Source organism: Neofelis nebulosa, chromosome 4 (assembly GCF_028018385.1).
Source record: "Neofelis nebulosa isolate mNeoNeb1 chromosome 4, mNeoNeb1.pri, whole genome shotgun sequence".
Lineage (NCBI taxonomy): Eukaryota > Metazoa > Chordata > Mammalia > Carnivora > Felidae > Neofelis > Neofelis nebulosa.
The window spans coordinates 153,001,189-153,020,776 of record NC_080785.1 but is presented as its reverse complement, the minus strand read 5'-3'; the positions used below and the strand labels follow the sequence as shown (position 1 = coordinate 153,020,776).

The 19,588-nt window shown below is 37.9% G+C and overlaps 1 protein-coding gene across 4 annotated transcripts in view; it reads right to left on the bottom strand.

Annotated features, from left to right (window-relative positions):
- Window positions 1-19,588, bottom strand: part of SMARCC1 (SWI/SNF related, matrix associated, actin dependent regulator of chromatin subfamily c member 1) — a 174,552-nt gene that overhangs the window by 101,502 nt on the left and 53,462 nt on the right. For all 4 annotated transcript variants that reach the window (XM_058727132.1, XM_058727133.1, XM_058727131.1 and 1 more), the window contains exons 9-13: window positions 18,454-18,579; window positions 15,145-15,266; window positions 11,702-11,826; window positions 6,589-6,648; window positions 2,181-2,218 (exon numbers count right to left, since the gene is read on the bottom strand). In XM_058727132.1, coding sequence (XP_058583115.1) covers window positions 2,181-2,218; window positions 6,589-6,648; window positions 11,702-11,826; window positions 15,145-15,266; window positions 18,454-18,579 — 471 coding nt within the window. The remainder of the gene's footprint in view (window positions 1-2,180; window positions 2,219-6,588; window positions 6,649-11,701; window positions 11,827-15,144; window positions 15,267-18,453; window positions 18,580-19,588) is intronic.

The following is a 19,588-nucleotide window of genomic DNA, read 5'->3' as shown; positions in this document are numbered from 1 at the left end:
GACTTGTACAATGTTTAACAATTTCTATTTATCTTATTGATTCTTCATAATTAACTTGCAATTAAACATTTTTATCAAAAATATTACAGGAAGTAAGTTTTTTGACACTCAGATGTTTTCCAATTTTGTACAGTTAAATCTACAACCTTTCATCTGTGTTTTTACTGTTTTTATTCTTATGAAATTCTTTTCTATTAAAAACCAGTTCTACACTTTAATTTCTATCTTTAACTTCATTCAGTGTAAATATCTGTGCGGCATTATTTGAAGTGAGGATCTAGTATTACTGCCTAGAAACTTAAGACAGTAATTTCCTTAAGATCAATGAGTATAGAAAAAAGGTAATGTTTGAAAGCCCCAAGGAACTCTGGTTGTTACTTAAATGATGGTGAAACAAGTATGCTAATATTGATGACAAAGGTAAGAAATGTTATCTCCCAAATCAGGGGAGCTAGTAAAAAATATGCACATGGTTAAAGTGGTTTTGAAATGAAGGTTTCACAAACTCAACTAGAACACAAAATGTATCCTTTATTCAGGAGAGAATGGCACTGCAATTAATAAAGGCCAAGAGGGTGCACCGGGGTGGCTCAGTCAGTTAAGTCTCCGACTTGGGCTCAGGTCATGATCTCACCATTCATGAGTTCAAGCCCTGTGTCGGGCTCTGTGCTGACAGCTCAGAGCCTGGAGCCTGCTTCAGATTATGTCCCTCTCTCTCTCTCTCTCTGCCCCTCCCCTGGGTGGCTCAGTCGGTTGAGCGTCCAACTTCAGCTCAGGTCATAATCTCACGGCTCGTGGGTTCAAGCCCCGCACTGGGCTCTGTGCTGAGTGCTCAGAGCCTGGAGCCTGCTTCGGATTCTGTGTCCCCTTCTCTCTCTGCCCCTCCCCCACTCATGCTCTGTCTCTCAAAGGTGAATAAAGATTTAAAAAAAAATTTTTTTTCTTAATAGATAAATAAATAAATAAAGGCCAACAGTCTATGGTTTAATTATCTGAGTAAGGAAACGCACGGGATGGCATCGTGGGACGAGGTGTTACAGTAAATACATCTAACAAGTTTTGGGTTCAGTTATCCAACAGACTTAGCCTTGGTTTCAAAATGTCCCCTGCCCCTGGCATAAACAAAATCTCCTATGCCAATTGTTTGGCTTTTTATTTGGGTCTCTTTCACTACCACATAAGAGTATTTACACAAAATGATGACATATTTTTATAAATGTAACATTTGTTAATGATTTTAAGTAGTTGGTTAACTGAAGAAGTCTGATTTAAAAAAGAAAATCATAGAGGTGCCTGGCTAGCTCAGTCAGTGTAACATGCAACTCTTGATGTCAGGGTTATGAGTTCAAGGCCCACACTGGATAAGGGATAACTTAAAATTAAAATCTTAAAAAAAAAAAAATTAAAATCATAAGAACAATTCAGATGAAGAGCCTTACATAGAGGAGTTTCTTGAAATACTTTTCAGGGCAATCCTGTCATAAATAGGTTCATTCCTTGAATGTATAAAAACAATAAATGTCAATTTGAGGGATTTCTCTTACTCAATGAAAAAGAACTATCCATTTTCAGCAAAGGAAGAAAGTTATTTCAGAGAGATTAGGGATTAGTTACACTTATTAATAACACAAACGACAGTTTGAATGAACAATGGGCCATTTACTAAAAAGAAAAGTAAAATCCTGCCTTAAATCCAACACCTTTCAACAGCCTAATTATTGATACGTCTCTACCATAGAACTGATCAAACAGGAAGCAGCTGACTGTAATGGCTCCAAAAAGGTTAAGAGCATGACCAAAAGCTGTACTGGCTGTGGACTGAAATTGTACTGATATAAATGGAAGGGAGAAAATCAAGGCAAGGTATGGTCCCTGCTCACCTGTACCATCGGATAACACCTGGAACACCGCACTCAGCTCTGATTACCACCATGCAACCAGAGCTATAATGTAATCGGAAATTAACATAGGAGAGACCCTACATGAGAAGATAGAAATTTCCTTTTGAAAAATCTTAGGAGTCGAGAAAGACAAATTATTTCAGAGATGGGTTGAAAACAAAAAATTAGAAGGGCCTCAAAATTGAGTATTTCTAAGGCACTTTCAATCAGTGTTTCTACTGCTCCATACATTGAACCCTTAGATAGCTACTTTTGCACCAGGCGTAATTAAATTGTTACCTTTCCTCCTGTTGTGACTGTTTCTTCATCCTGCTCATCTGCAAAATCAAAATATACAATTATGTAAAAATCAGGTATATATGCTCTTTGGATTACTTGGAAACTTCAAGATAATTTTTAAAACTTTATATAATTATTACTAGAGAGGGAAAAGGAAAGAAATAAAACATTATTAAAGCAAACCCACCTCTAATAATTCAGTAAAGTGATACTGTACACAGAAGCACAAAGATGAATAGAGCTTCAAGCATTAAATAATTAAAAATTTCCAACAACAGGGAATTTATAATTAATTACTGCTTAGGCTACTAATCTCAGTTATGATCTTGCTAATAAAAGGTAAGGGACTTGATTAGGACTCTAGCCACTTGAGGTTTAATGAAACAAAGTAATGACATTTTGGATCTCAGAGGAAAGGAGTTAAGAAATGAGGAGTAAAGAAAAGAGGTGAGAATCAATCACTACAAAGTCCTGGTAAGAGTGTTAATACCTTCTGAGGATAGAAGACTCCAAAACCTAAATGCTGGCCTTGCAAAAGAACAGGAATAAACCCAAGTATAATTTAAACCAGGCAGCTGATTTCCACAGCAAAAAGTAAAAGTGCCAGTGTGGACATCTGTTTATATATTAACTATTGCTGCGTTTACCTGACAGTGGCAAAGTTGATTAACTGTGACAGAGACCATGTAGCCCATACTGTATAAAATACTAGCTGGCCCTTTCCAGATAAGTATGCCAACATCTACATTAGAGAATATAAAAAGATCAGTAATACATGAACAGTTAGTACTCAAACGTTCAACCATTTTCTATAGAATGCCTCTACTATGTGTCCAAATGCTAAGGACACAATGAAAAACAAGAAAAGGTCCCTGTCTTCATTGAGTTTACATCCCAGTTGGGAGTGGCAGGAGACTAGAGAGAAAATACACAAAAAGATTTCAGATGATGAAAGCTGGTATACAGAGAAAAACAAATTAATATATTTTAGAGAGGGATTGGGTGGGTGAACCCTTCTAAATAAAGAGGGAAGCGTCTCTGAAAAGGTAACATTTTAGCTGAAACGTAAGGGAAGGACAAAAGCATTCCAGGGACAGGAAGCAGCCTGATCAAAGAGCCTCAGGTGGGGACGAACCTGACACCTTCACAAATCTGAAAAGTCACTATGAGCTTTGAAGGCTGGGAGAAATGAGCACAAGAGCAGACTGCAGTGACACAAAGCACTGGCACTAAAGTTAGACCTAGACCGGAGTCTGTGCTCTGCCGCTTAATAGCTTTATGTTTGGAAACATTACCGAACCCCTCTAGGCTCATTTCCTCATTAATAACACAGGACTGGGGCACTTGAGTGACTCAGTCAGTTAAGCATAGAACTTCAGCTCAGGTCATGATCTCATTGCCTGGGAGTTTGAGCTCCGTATCGGGCTCTGTGCCCATAGCTCAGAGCCTGGAGCGTGCTTCAGATTCTGTGTCTCCCTCTCTCTCTGCCCCTCCCCTACTCAAGCTCTGTCTGTCTCTCTCTCTCTCTCTCTCAAAAATAAATAAACATTAAAAAATTATTTCTTTAAAAAAACATAACACAAGACTAACATGGTTTTACAATGAAATGTGAACATATGTAGAATGATACCTGGCAGGTACTTAGGCAAAACAGAGATGGGCACTGTTGTTTGATTTCTAAGTTAGACAAACAACTGCTAGCAGGAATAGGAGATTCACCATGTGGTAAATAACTTATGGTCACCCAGTTCTGCGCAGGGACTACTTTTTTTCTAGGAGTGACTAACAGTTCTAAATAAGGTTGTCAAAATGAATTTTTTGTTCTTTGGATCTTGGTAAACCCCATGATAACCAATTTTTCACTAGATGGTGGTAACACAACTTAATGATCTCTCTCTGGTCAAAACATACCATTTAAATTTAGTTTGACAGGGGCGCCTGGGTGGCTCAGTTGGTTAAGCTTCCAACTTCGGCTCAGGTCATGAGCTCATGGTTCATGGGATCAAGCCCTGCTCTGTGCTGATAGCTCAGAGCCTGGAACCTGCTTTGAATTCTGTGTCTCCCTCTCTCTCCCCCCCTCCCCCACTCAAGTGCTCGCTCTCACTCGTGCGCTCTCAAAAGTAATAAACATTAAATACAAAATTTTAAATAAATAAAAATATATTTAGTTTAACAGATTTCTGTCCCAGAGGTAGTCTTGGTACCCAAAGGAAATTGACTTCTGCTAATACTAAAGTAGGAGGGCCACCTGCTTATGGATTCCTAAACAGTACTCATAAATGTTCTCTTCCTCCTTCTAGATGTGGACAATCACACTCTCACCTCAGCCCCTGGATCTGGACCTTTCAGTGATCTCAAGGAAGGAAGGAAGGAAGGAAGGAAGGAAGGAAGGAAGGAAGGAAGGAAGGAAGAGAGGGAGGGAGGGAGGGAGGGAGGGAGGGAGGGAGGGAGGAAGGAAGGAAGGAAGGAAGGAAGGAAGGAAGGAAGGAAGAAAGGAAGGAAGGACTGGCGATATTTAGCTAGGTGACATGTAAGGCAGAATATGGACCAGTTAAATCAATAAACAACTCTGTGAAGAGGAATTCCCAGTTGATGAATCAGTTACCCTTGACACATGGTTCAGGTTATATCTAATGCAGAAAGCCAGATGATTAAGTGATACGTGGAAAAGCCTGTTGGTTCCTAGATGAGAGGCCAGGACAACAATTTAAAATTCCACAGACTCTAGCTCTCCAGCTGCGATGAGCAGCATCTTCAGCCATAACACCCCTGCTGTGTTAAAAAAAAAAAAAGAGCTCTTATACCCAGCACTGAAAGTTTTAGATCCAATTGAAACTTCTATCCAGTTCTTAAAACTGGCTTCAATTTGACTACTTTGATAAAGTCCATTAAAAAAACACTCTCATAGTAGCTCCCATTTTTAAAAGGACAATTGTCTACGCTCATAAAACTACAGATTGATTCCTTTTTAGGATGTATAATTAAAAAACAGAAACTATCAGGGCTCCTGGATGGCCCAGTGGGTTGAGCATCCAAGCCTTGATTTCGGCTCAAGTTATGGTCCCAGGGTCATGGGGTCAAGGTAAGCGTGGGCTTGTGCTAAGCGTGGAGCCTGCTTAATATTCTTGTGTGCTCTCTCTCCCTCCCTTCCTCTCCCAAGCTCTCTAAAATAAAGGTAAAATAAAATAAAATGGGTAATTAAAAAAAAAAAAGAAACTATAATTCTATCTAACAAACTGCCCCAGTAAAGAGTATCCAGTCTTAACAATCATTTACTCTGTCACATTACAGAAAACATTAAAAGTCTATGTATAGCTAGTTTTGTTTTCTTGGCCTTTGATTCAGTGGACAAGTACCAGTTGTGGAATAGACAAGCTTATAGAAAATGGAAATTATTAATAGTTATTAATATTCTACTAAGAATGTTAAAAGACAATTAAGATAGAAATGTTCTGACAGCATTTGTTTCATTTATTTTGTTGACCTAACACCAACTTTACATAAACTGTCATCAAGATAATTTTCTATTTCTACTTCTGACATCAAAATTTGGACCTGATGTTCAATGATAGGCTTTAAGCCAGAAAAGGAGGATATAATGAAATGGAAGTAAAAAAAACCAAAAAACAAAAAACAAAACAAAAAAAAACCTCACTACCTACTAGCTGCCATCAAGAATCTCTGTAATTTATTTGAAATACAGAATTCACTTAGTGAAAAGATAAAGAAACTGAAGTTTCATTTTCTACATAAGGAGACCTCAAAAACCCCTTTCAGGTGTAAAATTCCCCTAAAGTCAAAAATTCAGTATAAATTTATAAATATATAAATTATATAAATCCTGAAAACACTAGGTTCTCCCTTAATTTTTACAAGTGAACAGAGAAACTGAGATCCATATACAATTCTCAAAAACAAAGATGTTTACAACCACCTCTACTTTTTTTAAGTGGAACAAGTGACTACGTTCCTCTCTCCCACCCTCCAGCACATCCAAGGACCATGATGTCCTCATAAAAATGTACTCTGTATAATTTGTAAATACTACTATGAATGGATGATAGGATTCTCATTTTATACTATTTAGCCAACTAGAAGAAATACTTTAGGAAACAGAAGTATTTAAGAGTCAACAGACTTAAAAAAAAAAAAAAGGCAATAGACTTTTGCTCTAAAGATGCAAAAATCAAATCAGTAAAGAGTAGAAAAAAAGGATCACAGGAATTTAAATTTCCTAATATGGCAGCAAACCAAACTAACAGTGGTGCTAGGGTGACCACGGTCACTATCTGCGCTGGAAAGCATAGCAACTGGAAGCAACATCTCTCAGGAAAGGAAGAATCATTAGAGGATATGAATCAATAAGAGAGACAACAACACGGAAGTGTACAGATTGTTTGGTTTTTACCTAGATCTGCCACAGTTCCTCCTTTAACAGGTGTATTTTCACTATCTTTCTTTGGGTTCACTAGAAAGAAAAAAAAGAGTCATGATTTAGGGGGAAAGTTCTACTTTTTTAAAAGAAGAAAAAATAAAAGATGATTAAAAAGTACATGAATCTCATTGCAAACCACCACCATCCAGTGTTCACCTTCATGAAAAACTGTAAATCTGATGAAAAAAATACTAACATTTAATATAAGACTGCCATTTTGCAATTAATTACCCAAGCATCAATTTTTTCATGATAAAAGTACACAATACACAAATATAGAGAGCAAAACCTGAAAAGAACCTTTCAATCCCTTCCCCCAAAGTATTTTTTATTACATTTTCGGTGTGTTTGTGGATTCCCATTTTTGTGCCATTCATTTAGGTAAATAAACTCAGGGAGAACTGATACCTATTATATATCTCTGTAAACTTCAAAACCTATATGAGGGGTTTAGGGGCTCCTGAGTGGCTTGGTCAATTAAACATCTGACTTTTGGTTTCAGCTCAGGTCACGATCTCACAGTCATAGGATCAAGCCCTAGGTCCCACTCCATGCTGAGCGTGGAGCCTGTTTGAGCTTCTCTCCCTCACTCTTTGACCCTTCCTGTTCATATTTTCTTTCTCTCAAGGTAAATAAATAAACCTAAAAAAACCCACAAAACCTGTATGAGGGGTTTAAATCTTACAGCTCTGTTATCCATACTGTGCTTCTTCCTTAGCATTCTACCCATGTCATTCAACTGTGTGCCTATATGACCATTCCATGTTAAGTGTTTTTAGTTATATTTATAGTCAAATTACATACAACTATTTCATTTAAATGAAATGAAATGAATCCACTGTGTCCATGGATGGGTCATACATAAGGTAACCAGCCCTATATTGATGGCAACTGTTGTTTATTTTCAATTTTTCACTATAACATAATCCACATCCTCTTACATTCATCTTTTAATTTTTATTTTATTTATTTTTTTTTGAGAGAGAGACAGAGTGTGAGCGGGGAAGGAGCAGAGAGAGAGAGAGAGAGGGAGACACAAAATCTGAAGCAGGCTCCAGGCTCCGAGCTGTCAGCACAGAGATCAATGCGGGACTTGAACTCACAAGCTGTGAGATCATGACCTGAGCCAAAGTCAGACGCCCAACTGAGCCACCCAGGTGCCCCATCTTACATTCATCTCTAAGCGTGCCTATAATTACTTAAAATGGGCTCTGAAATTAAAACTGCTACTGCACATACACATTAAAATTGAACAAATAAATTGTGTTAAGTGGCTTCATTAATTTATACTTCTACCAACAGCATCTGAAAATACCCACTTTCTCAAAACATTAGTACTCTGTGAATCATCTATTTTCTAAGTCTGGAAAAACTAATAGATGAAAAGTGTTACTTTAATAATTTATATATCCTTGATTAAGAGAAGTTGAACATCTTTCCACACATTTAATGGCCCTGAAATTTGATAAAATTACCAGTACATAAATACTTTGCCCTTAAATACGAATCAAAAACACATTGAGATACCACCTCACACCGGTGAGAGTGGCTAACATTAACAACTCAGGCAACAAGAGACGTAGGCTAGGATGTGGAGAAAGAGGAATCCTTTTGCACTGCTGGTGGGAATGCAAACTGGTGCAGCCACTCTGGAAAACAGTGTAGAGGTTCCTCAAAAAGTTAAAAATAGAACTACCCTACAACACAGCAATTGTACTATTAGGTATTTATCCAAAGGATACGGGTGTTGATTGAAAGGGGTACATGTACCCCAATGTTTTTTGCCAGTGCTATTGACAACAGCCAAAGTATGGAAAGAGACAAAATGTCCATCGACTGATAAATGAACAAGATGTGGTGTAGGGGCGCCTGGGTGGATCAGTTAGTTAAGCGTCTGACTTCAGCTCAGATCTGATCTCATCATTCTTGAGTTCGAGCCCTGTGTCGGGCTTTGTGCTGACAGCACAGAGCCTGAAGCCCACTTCAGATTCTGTGTCCCCCTCTCTCTCTGACCATCCCCCACTTGCATTCTATGTCTCTTTCTCAAAAATAAACATTTAAAAAATTTAAAAAAAGACATCACACACACACGCACACACACACACAGAGGAATATTACTAGGAGATCAAAAAGAACGAAATCTTATCATTTGCAACAACATGGATAGAACTAGAGTATACTAAGCTAAGCAGAATAAGTCAGAGAAAAATATATGATTTCACCCATATATAGAATTTAAGAAACAAAACCTAGGGGGAAGGAAGCAAAAATAAGATAAAAACAGAGAGGTAGACTCTTAAATACAAAGAAAAAACAGGGCTGCTGGCAGGGTGTTGGGTGGGGGTATGGCCTAAATTGGTGATGGGCATTAAAGAGGGCACTTGTTAGGATGAGCACTGGGTATTATGTCAGTGATAAATCTCTAAATTCTATTCCTGAAATCATTAACACTATATGTTAACTAACTTGGGATTTAAATTTTAAAAATAAATAAATAATAAAGTAGGTCTTCCAGTGGGGAGGGGAGGAATACATATTTAGGGTTCGAATTCTTTGTTAAATGACTAATGAATATTTCATCTAAGGCTAACACTTGCATTAAGTACATCAATATTTGGAAGTTTACTTAAATAATTTTGTTTTTAAATTTGGAACTTGAATCCACCTGAAGCTTAAATTCTTATTTATTTTTAACGTTTATTTATTTTTGAGACAGAGAGAGACAGAGCATGAACGGGGGAGGGTCAGAGAGAGGGAGACACAGAATCTGAAACGGGCTCCAGGCTCTGCGCTGTTAGCACAGAGCCCGACGCAGGGCTCGAACTCACGGACCGCGAGATCGTGACCTAAGCCGAAGTCGGCCGCTTAACCAACTGAGCCACCCAGGCGCCCCTTAAATTCTTATTTATGACACAAAAAAGAACACAAAATTTTTCCAGATGTATTTATGCAACTGTTTGGTCTTTTCCCACAAACTGGCACTGCGAAAGTAACAGTAAATTAAATTTATAAACAAATATGGATCTACAGTTGAACCAACCATTCTACTCCACTAAGGGATTCAGCCATTCCTGTGTCGAAATCATATTCTATTCATTATTACAGGTTTATAGTTTAGACAGTTATCTATTAAAACTACCACCACCTTCTTAGTTTTTTTATTTAAAATAAATATTTCGGGGGTGCCTGGCTGGCTTAGTCCAAAGAACATGCAACTCTTGATCTTGGGGTTGTGAGTTTGAGCTCCACGTTGGCTGCAGAGATTACTTAAATAAATAAACTTAAAAAAATAAAATAATGAAGGGTGCCTGGGTAGCTTAGTCAGTTATGCGCCCAACTTTGGCTCAGGTCATGATCTCACAGGTTTGAGGGTTAAAGCCCCGCATCAGGCTCTGTGCTGACAGATTGAGCCTGGAGCCTAAAGCCTGCTTCAGACTGTCTCCTTCTCTCTCTCTCTCTCACCCTTCCCTTGTTCAAAAAATCATAATGGCAGACTTATGCCCAACCACATCAACAATTTTGTTACATTTTAGTGGGCTTCATATTCTAATTAAAAACAGAAAATGTGGGGACATTTGGGTGGCTCAGTCAGTTAATCGACCAACTCTTGATTTCGGCCCAGGTCACGATCTCACGGTTCCTGGAATGGAGCCCCACGATGGGCTCTGAGGTGACAGTAAAGAGCATGCTTGGGATTCTCTCTCCCTCTCCCTCTGCCCCTCCCCCACTCACTCTTTAGGCATGCATGCACACGCTCTCTCTCAAAATAAATAAATTTGAAAAAAAATGTGGTGAGAACAGACTTTCTAAAAAATAATAAACAGATTTTAAAAATGTGTTTTTTTAGGAGAATAAAAACAAGACAACAATATCCTGTTTAAAAGTGATATACTTTACATAATCAAAGTGAAACTAACAGGATGCAAGAGAGATGTAAGTCAGAAATCTAAAGTGTAAGAACAGGGGCACCTGGGTGACTCAAGCATATGACTCTTGATTTCGGCTTAGGTCATGATCTCACCATTAGATCAAGGCCCACATAGGGCGCCGCGCTGACAGTGTAAAGCCTGCTTGGGTTTCTCTCTCTCCCTTCTCTCTGCCCCTCCCCCATGCGCACACAGGAGGACAGAGAGAAATAACTAAACCTTAAAATAAATATTTATTAATAAATAATGAATTTTAAATAAATAAACTTTAAAAACTAAAGCGTAAGAACAAAGCTGTGTAATTTACAGAACTGCTATATTGGAGCTGAGTACATGAGGACTGATACAAAAAATGTAGAAGTAAAGAACAGTGTGGTTTGATGAGCTTTATTATTACCAGAGAACCTGGCCTTCAAGACAAGCACTACAATGGCACCTAGAGACACACAACACAAGAGTCAGTTCATCAGGAGGACATGATGGTACTAAATGTATATGCCCTTAAGTAACAGAGCTTCAAAGTATATGAAAATACATAAGAGAAAAAAAATTCACAGGAATCAGAGACAAAAACAGACAAACCCACAAATACAGTTAACTAACATCCTACTCCCAATAACTGATTTAAATAGATTAAAATGTACATGGATAAGTGCTCCACCTTCTCATATGTATATTCATTCTACCAGGATTTAAGAACAATTAATTTTATTTTTTTTTAATGTTTTTATTTATGTTTGAGACAGAGAGAAACAGAGCATGAGCAGGGGAGGGGCAGAGAGAGAGGGAGACACAGAATCCAAAACAGGCTCCAGGCTCTGAGCTGTCAGCACAGAGCCCGACGCGGGGCTCGAACTCACAGACTGTGAGATCACGACCTGAGCTGAGGTCAGACGCTTAACTGACTGAGCCGCCCAGGTGCCCCAAGAACCATTAATTTTAAAGTATTGCTAAATTTAGAGAACTTTTTAGTCACAGTGTTTTTCTCAATAAGCAGCAAAAGTACACCAAAAGATTGTGAACCAGGTAATTTCATAAACATTTTGACCTTGAAAGTCAGTAACCAGGGACACAGAGCAAGAAATGATTCATTCCAAAGCACTGCTAAGAATGATTAAATCACACTAATACTCTCATAGTCTAGACAGAAGAATACAAACCATTTTTTGGAAGTACCACTTCCTCTATGTTGGGTACTGGTGTTGGGTCTTCCATGTCCTTGGTAAGATCTTCTTGCTCATCTTCCTCTTTCTGACTTCTGCGCTTCCCATAAAGACTAGCTTGGCTAAAACACACAAGGTATGTAAACATGTAAATAAGAATGACTATAGCTACTCATAGCAGACAATTTCAAAGGCTTTACCTCATTGTTATAATCTATGCTCAGAATTGCTTTAAAAGACAAATAGAAATTAAAAAAAAAAAAAAATTAGGTACATTCCCAAATTACATCTAACCAGCCAAAAGGAAAATAAAGGTTATTGGGCATAAGAAATGAGTACAGAAATCCTACGATACAAATTGCAGACAGCATCCTAAAGGGTTTTAAATTAGTGTAATAAAAGAACATCTGCTAAGGATATACGGCACATACTTTATCTCACATCATAAACAATCACTTACATAAGAAATTTTCTCAAAGATACGTATAACCATATTTTCCTAGCTTTGTATCATCCAAATACCAGGAAATGCAAAGTAAAATCACCTAGGATGGTACTATTTTTTTGTAAAAATTGCTATTGCTCTTTCTTTAGTTTATTTCAAAACTAACATATTCCAGAAAGCAGATTAGGGTTCAAACAAGAATGGAATAATTCCTTACCTTGAGGAATTACACAGGATACAAGACAGAAATTATCATCAACCTCCAATAACATGATGTGTACCAACACAGAGAAATAAAAATATATTTTTTATAATAAATAAATAATTAAATATTCCAAGAAAATAAGAGTTAATCAGGATTGAAGGGACAATTAAGCTAACTTGGAACTCTAACAATTCACCAAAAAGTAGGCAGTATTTCAGGATGATGAATGAAGTCATAAAGGTATTAAGAAATAACCTGTTCTGGGGAGGAATAAACAGGAACCCTGAGCACACTGGCAAGTGAGAAGCAGTGGAGAAAGAAGTGATGGGAACACTCAGTGGGCCAGCACAAGTCCTCACACTGCTGAGAGAGTGAGCAAAGTTCTCTTCTAAGAAGGAAAAGATACTGGAATAGATTAGAATCAGGTATAGAGGCAAAAATATTTTTTAAAATTTTAATAAAAACTCCATGACAATTGTTTAAAAGTGTATGAACCTAAAGGTGGCAGGGAGATAAAATATGTTTAAAAAAAAAAAAAAAAGGAAGAAAAGAAGCAGGGAAGATCAATAAACAAACATTAGGAAAATAAATGTCAGTGTTTTTTTGTTAAAGGAACTTATAATGAAACTCAAATGCCTGCTCGTGAGGGGACAGATGTATTCAGTTGAAGGACATACACACATCTATCTGGAGACTCAATCTGGTGGGCTTTACACTCAGAGGGGAGGATCACTGTGAGCCTCCTAGACACCACGTCTTGGTTTGGTGACCACTGGTGTCCTGGCACTGCACCTCAGCCCTTAAGTGGGAAGAAGGGTACATCGATTTCAGGCCCAGGAACACCTGGCAAAGTTGTGTGGCTTTCTTCACAGGGCTATCAGGGAGCTCTGAATTCTCTGCACATCAACCATAAGGTTCAGATTAGAGATTTAAAAAATAAGGTTACTCTCATAATAGCTAAAGAGAAATCTATTTTTGTGAGTTTTTTATATCATAGTATATTTGACAAAATGACAAAACTTAGACCTTTTTCACATCCCTAGAAGATTCCAGGCATAGTTAACAATGGTTCCGATAACCCTACCCTTCAAGAAATAACATGATTCAAGGCATATTCTGGGCATAAAGAAACGCTAATTTAGCCACAGAGTCAGTAAGAGGAAGCTAGTGGAAAGAAGATACAAAATACATCTTTACAGTCCAGTCAACAGCCAAAAATTTAACCAATTTATAGTCACATGAAAGCATAAATTTTGCAAGCTGTCATTTTCTAAGACTAAAATTATTTTGAGCCAGACAAGCCTGAAATTAAATATCTACTTAATATATAAATGTTAAGTATTATCTGCCATTTATTAAGTATCTATTTCAGGCCAGAACCTGCACAGGGGCTTTAAAGTCTCACTTAATCCCCAAAACAACTTATTCAACAGAAACCAAAATCCCCACTCAAGCAAGATTTACTAAGTACAAATGTGATGCCCTGAACAAGGCACTACGTTGAACATGAAATGGACATAGGTTCATTTCCTCTAGGAGTCATTCTGATCACAAATAGGACAGGTGGTAAAATGAGAGACACTAATTTCTTGGTGAAATTAATGAATATATAATTTCTTAAATTCCTTACCAGCCACATTGCTCAATATACAATTAGATACAGAAAAAAGACTGTATTCAAGGTGCCAACATCAGATGGCCATCTTACAAAGGAGATGAAGAAAGGGGAAGGAAGAGAGAGGGGAAGAGGAAAAGGAAAGAAAGACAAAGAGCCAAACAATTTACCCTCAGACCTTGATGGTGATAGAATTTAGTTGAAAGGATACAGGAACAGGAAGCTCAGCGTCCAGCTTTGAATCCTGACTCTAAGCAAAAATCTCTATGTGACCTTGGAAAAGTCACCTCTCTACCCTGAACCTCAATCCCTGCTTCCTAAGATAAAGATGTTTATGATACTTCAAAGATCCCTTTCAGTTTTAAGATTCTGTACATGGTTTCCACTCTCACTAAGCTGTGAACCAAAGCTACAATCCAGAAGCCCAAGGTTTATCGCCTTCCCACAGCTAGCCCAGAGAGAGAAAAATGGGTTCTCTCTGAATTTGATCATGGAATTGGAGTGGCTATATTTTAAATACAAATTAGATATCATAGCATGTTTTCTGTGGAATATAAAGTTAAATAAGTGTGTGTGTGTGTGTGTGTGTGTGTATGACACACTATTATCCAGCCATAAAAAAAAAAGGAAATTCTGTTACTTGGGACACCAGGAATGGACCTTGAGGTCATTTTGCTAAGTTAAATAACTATGAGAAAAATAAATACCATATGATCTCTCTTATATGTGGAATCTAGGAAAAAAAATCATAGAGGGAACACACTGGTGTTGCCAAAGGCAAGGGGTGTGGAGCATGGGTGAAGCTGGTGAAAAGGTATAAACTTCCAGTTATAAAATAAATAAATCCTGGGGGTGTAATATACAGTATAGTGGCTGCAGTTAACACTATATTGTGTATCTGGAAGTTGCTAAAAGAGTAAATCTTAAAAGTTCTCATCACAAGAAAAAATTCTAACTATGTGTGGTGTTGGATGTTAATTAGACTATGATTATGTCACTGTACAGATCTCCTTGAACACAAGGTGCCTTAGCATAAATACAACGTAAGATGGCCATCAGATAACATCTGACAAGATGAGCTGCCAAAGTCAGCCAACTTCCAGTATAAATGTAAAAATGTGGAACATCCTTTAGAGTTTGTTTTAATGTCTTCTGAGTCACGCTGCAGTTCTTACCCTTTCTTTCCGCTTTTCTTCCGGGATTCTGTGGGTGTTGGAGGTGGAGGGGAAGGCGAATGTTTCCTCTTTCGAGCATTAGCTGATGCTTTCCTATCTCTTCTCTCTGGACTTCTGACTGGCTAGGAAGAAGTAAATGGAAATGAGTATCAGCCAGCTTTTCGGACTCCTCCATTTCAACAAACCTTTGCCCAAGGTGGGTTTTCACCTAGCTCAGAGCAATTGAAAGGAACATCATTAAGTGTCTTGGACCACCCACAGTCAAGACTTTTTCTGACCCTCCAGGTGATGCAGCACCAATGGAAATATCAAAACCATCCCCCAAGTATTCAAACTATGCTACAAAACAGACATGCCCAAATCCTGCACAACTAAAATATGTTCCTGTTCACATTATTTCCAGATGGGAAAAGCACTTTCAACAACTACTGAAGAATATGAAACATATGCTATTAGATTAATAATATACAAAGACTGGTGAATAATCTTGTGCAAATGTATCTGAAACTGCTCCTGACACATCAGTAAAAGGAATATGAGAAAATTTTATGACATAAAAGATGTTAAATAAGATTGCAATTTATGATTTATAAGTCAATCTACAGAAGTACAAATATCTCTATTTGCAGCTGGCATGATCTTATACATAGATAAGCCTAAGGAATCTAGAAAACACTTTCAGAGCTAAAGAGTTCAGCAGGTGCAGGATACACATATCAATATACAAAAGTCAACCTGTAGATGATAACTATGGATTTCATAAAACAGACAATAAAGAGTTAACACCTAAGATGACCCAAAGTACTATATTTGAGGTGCAAAAAATAAAAATAAAAAAACCAGAGATTAAAACATCAATTAAACATTCATTATCTCTGGTACCATCATACTCCTTACAACTATCTGCTTCCTTTCAGAAGCTCTGTAGCATCAAATGGAAATCTGAGTCATTGTACAGAGCTATATAAGAAGCTTTAGAAAAAATCTAAACTGCACACACTGTACAGTAAGTCTGAAGCTAAACATTAAAAAAATCTTTTTTTAATGTTTATTTATTTTTGAGAGAGAGGGAGAGACAGAGCACAGCAGGGGAGGGTCAGAGAAAGGGAGACACAGAATCGGAAGCAGGCTCCAGGCTCTGAGCTGTCAGCACAGAGCCCAACACGGGGCTCGAACTCACGAACTATGAGATCATGACCTGAGCTGAAGTCAGACATTTAAATGACTGAGCCACCCAGTTTTTTAAAATTTATTTATTTAGAGAGGAGACAGAAAGAGAATACCAAGCAGGCTCCACACTGTCAGCACAGCCCAATGCAGGACTCAAGCTCATGAAGTGTGACATCATGACCTGAGCCAAAACCAAGAGCCAGATGCTTAACCGAATGAGCCACCCAGACACTCCTGAAGTTAAATTTTTAAAAAGAGCTATTAACGTTTTCTTGTTTTTTTAATTTTACATAGAGAAACACAGCATAAGTGGAGGAAAGGGGCAAAGGGAGAGAGAATCTTAAGCAACCTCCGTGCTCAGTGCAGAGTCTGACACAGGGCTCAAACCTACGACCCTGGGATCATGACCTGAGCCAAAATCAAGAGTCAGATGCTCAATCACAAGAGCCACCCAGGCACCCCTTAACATTTAAGTAGGCTGGCTCCACGTCCAACATGGGTCTTGAACTCGTGACCTTAAGATCAAGAGCTGTTTGCTCTATCAACGTAGTCAGCCTGGTGCCCGCCCCTAAAAATACAGATTAAATCAATTTTCGGGCACTTGGATGGCTCAGATGGTTGAGCATCCAACTTCAGCACAGGTCATGATCTCGCTGTCGGTGAGTTTGAGCCCCGCGTCAGGCTCTGTGCTGACAGCTCAGAGCCTGGAGCCTGCTTCAGATTCTGTGTCTCCATCTCTCTCTGCTCCTTCCCCGCTCATGCTCTGTCTCTGTCTCTCAAAAATGAATGTTTAAAAAAAATTCTTTTTAAATCGATTTTTACAGAATCTCCCTAAAAATAAGTGAATAAATTAATAAACCATCTATATCTGAACAGAAATGGCTATAGGCAGACCTGTTTAATAATGTGATGTAGAAATGAGACTATTCCTAGTGACAAAAAAGACTTGGTTGGAAATACAGTAAAGGAAAACAAATATGTAAGCATATGGCGGGGGGGGGGGTGGCGCTAAATAAAAAAAATAAGATTTAAGTCAAATTCCAAAGCAAATAAGGACAAATTAAAAATCAAAGGCTATGAAAACGTCCCAGTTTCTTTTAAGTAGGCTTCATGCCCACTGCAGAGCCCAACGTGAGTCTTCAATTCACAACTGTGAGATCCAGACCTGATCTGAGATCAAGCGTCAGACACTTAAATGACTCAGCCACCCAGGCACCTCGAAAAAGACCCACTTTTAAAAAATTTTTCTTAAAAATAAAAAAATACACACAGCATGACAAAGAGTTTTAGTAAGAGTCAGCTGAAAAGAGATATGAAAAAACTGTACATTCTAAGTGAACAGTTAAAAGTATTTCTGTCTCAACAATTTTTCAAAGAAATAAAATACAAAACAAAAAGCAAAAACTTTACGCGTCCCCAGTAAAAGGGAATGAGAATCTTACCGAAGCGGGTCATCAGCCAACAGATCAACACATCCAAACTTTCTTCTCAGAACCCCCTCCCTCTCATGACACATCTACCTCCCAAGTTGTGGCTTCTCAAGAATCATGGATAAATATTAGGTGGTTGGGCTTCTTAACACTTTAAAGAGTAATAAATCTCACATCCTCCCACCTTTGAGACCTTGAAGGCCTATACTTTGTACTACCTACTGTGTATGTATATGGCAACAAAGCTATTCAAAACTACTAAGACAAAACCAATTTTCCCTTGAAAAATCAACACCTAAATTAAATTATCCCGTGATAATATTTGGTTCACAAAATTAAAACTCAGATCTAGAAAGGAAAATCAACTACACTAGGGGTGCCTGGCTGCCTCAGTTGGTAGAGCATGCGACTCCTGATCTTGGGGTTACATTCGAGCCCTGTGCTGGGTGTAGAAGATTACACAGAAAAATCAGCTGGAATGCTGCCACACTGCATGCGTCACTTGAAATCTCAATGACCCTTTGAGACTTCCTTGCCCCTTTTGTGGGAATGCCGGCTCCTGAGATGGCTGTATGGCCATTTGGTAACTTTTATATAATATACCTGATACACCTTGGGCTGTATGCGAGAGTTTATTAGTGAAAATCTGACAACAATGAGGCCCAGAGAAGAAATAGCTAGAGGAGAAAAACAGTACCAAACCAAATACCTCTTCATTCTTTGTTGAAATTCGCTGACGAAAACTCACAGGCTTCCTGTTCTCATCCACCTCATAATCCTCCTCATTCATCCATTCATTGAAAACATCAGTATCCAAAATCCATCTTGCATGAACCTAAAACCACAATGAAGCATGTGTATCTATATAAATAATAAATCACTACAGTTTCTATAAAGTATTCAAAACAAAAGAAGCTGACTTCTTATTCTCAAAGCCTCAACTGCATAGAACAGTTTAAAAACATGAGACCATTAAAGACCTGTGAATGGCAACTTAACCATTTCTAATTTTTATTTCATGTTACTGAGTATAGTAAGAAAGCATTATTGGTTTTGCATAGACTGAGATTTTTTTTAAATTTTTTTAATGTTTATTTACTTTTGAGAGAGAGACAGACAGACAGACAGACAGAGGGGGAGGGACAAAGACAGACTGGGACACAGAATCAGAAGCAGGCTCCAGGCTCTGAGCTGTCAGCAGAGCCGGACACGGGGCTCAAACTCACGAGCCATGAGATCATGACCTGAGCCGAAGTCGGATGCTTAACTGACTGAGCCCCCCAGGTGCCCCTAGACTAAAGTTTTGATAACTAAGACCCTTATATTTGATAATCACGTCATTGTTATTTCAGCTTTATTCAGTTATAACTGAAAAATAAAATTGTAAGATATTCAAGATGTACATTATGATTTGATATGCATACACACTGAGAAAGGATCCTCCCATCTATTAACACATCCATCACCTTACATACTTATCTTCCTTGTGTGTGAGAACATTTTAAGTTCTATTCTCTTAGCAAATTCCAATTATACAATAGTGTTATCAACTATAATCACCATGTTTTACCTTAGAACTTAGAACTTCCATATAAAACTTCCATAGAACTTAGAACTTCCATATAAAAGCACTATCATGCAGTATTTACTGTTCTCCGTTTGGCTTATTTCACTAATCATGTCATCTTTATCTTGATGAAAACCACTGATAAAAATTCAACAGCAATAGGCCAAAGCTAGCCATTGCTCTAGGCATGAAGGATGTCTTTATGTTTATGCATTCAACAAAATTCTAAGGAATGATGAAAGAAAACATTTACAGAGCGTCAAGTACACAGGTGCTT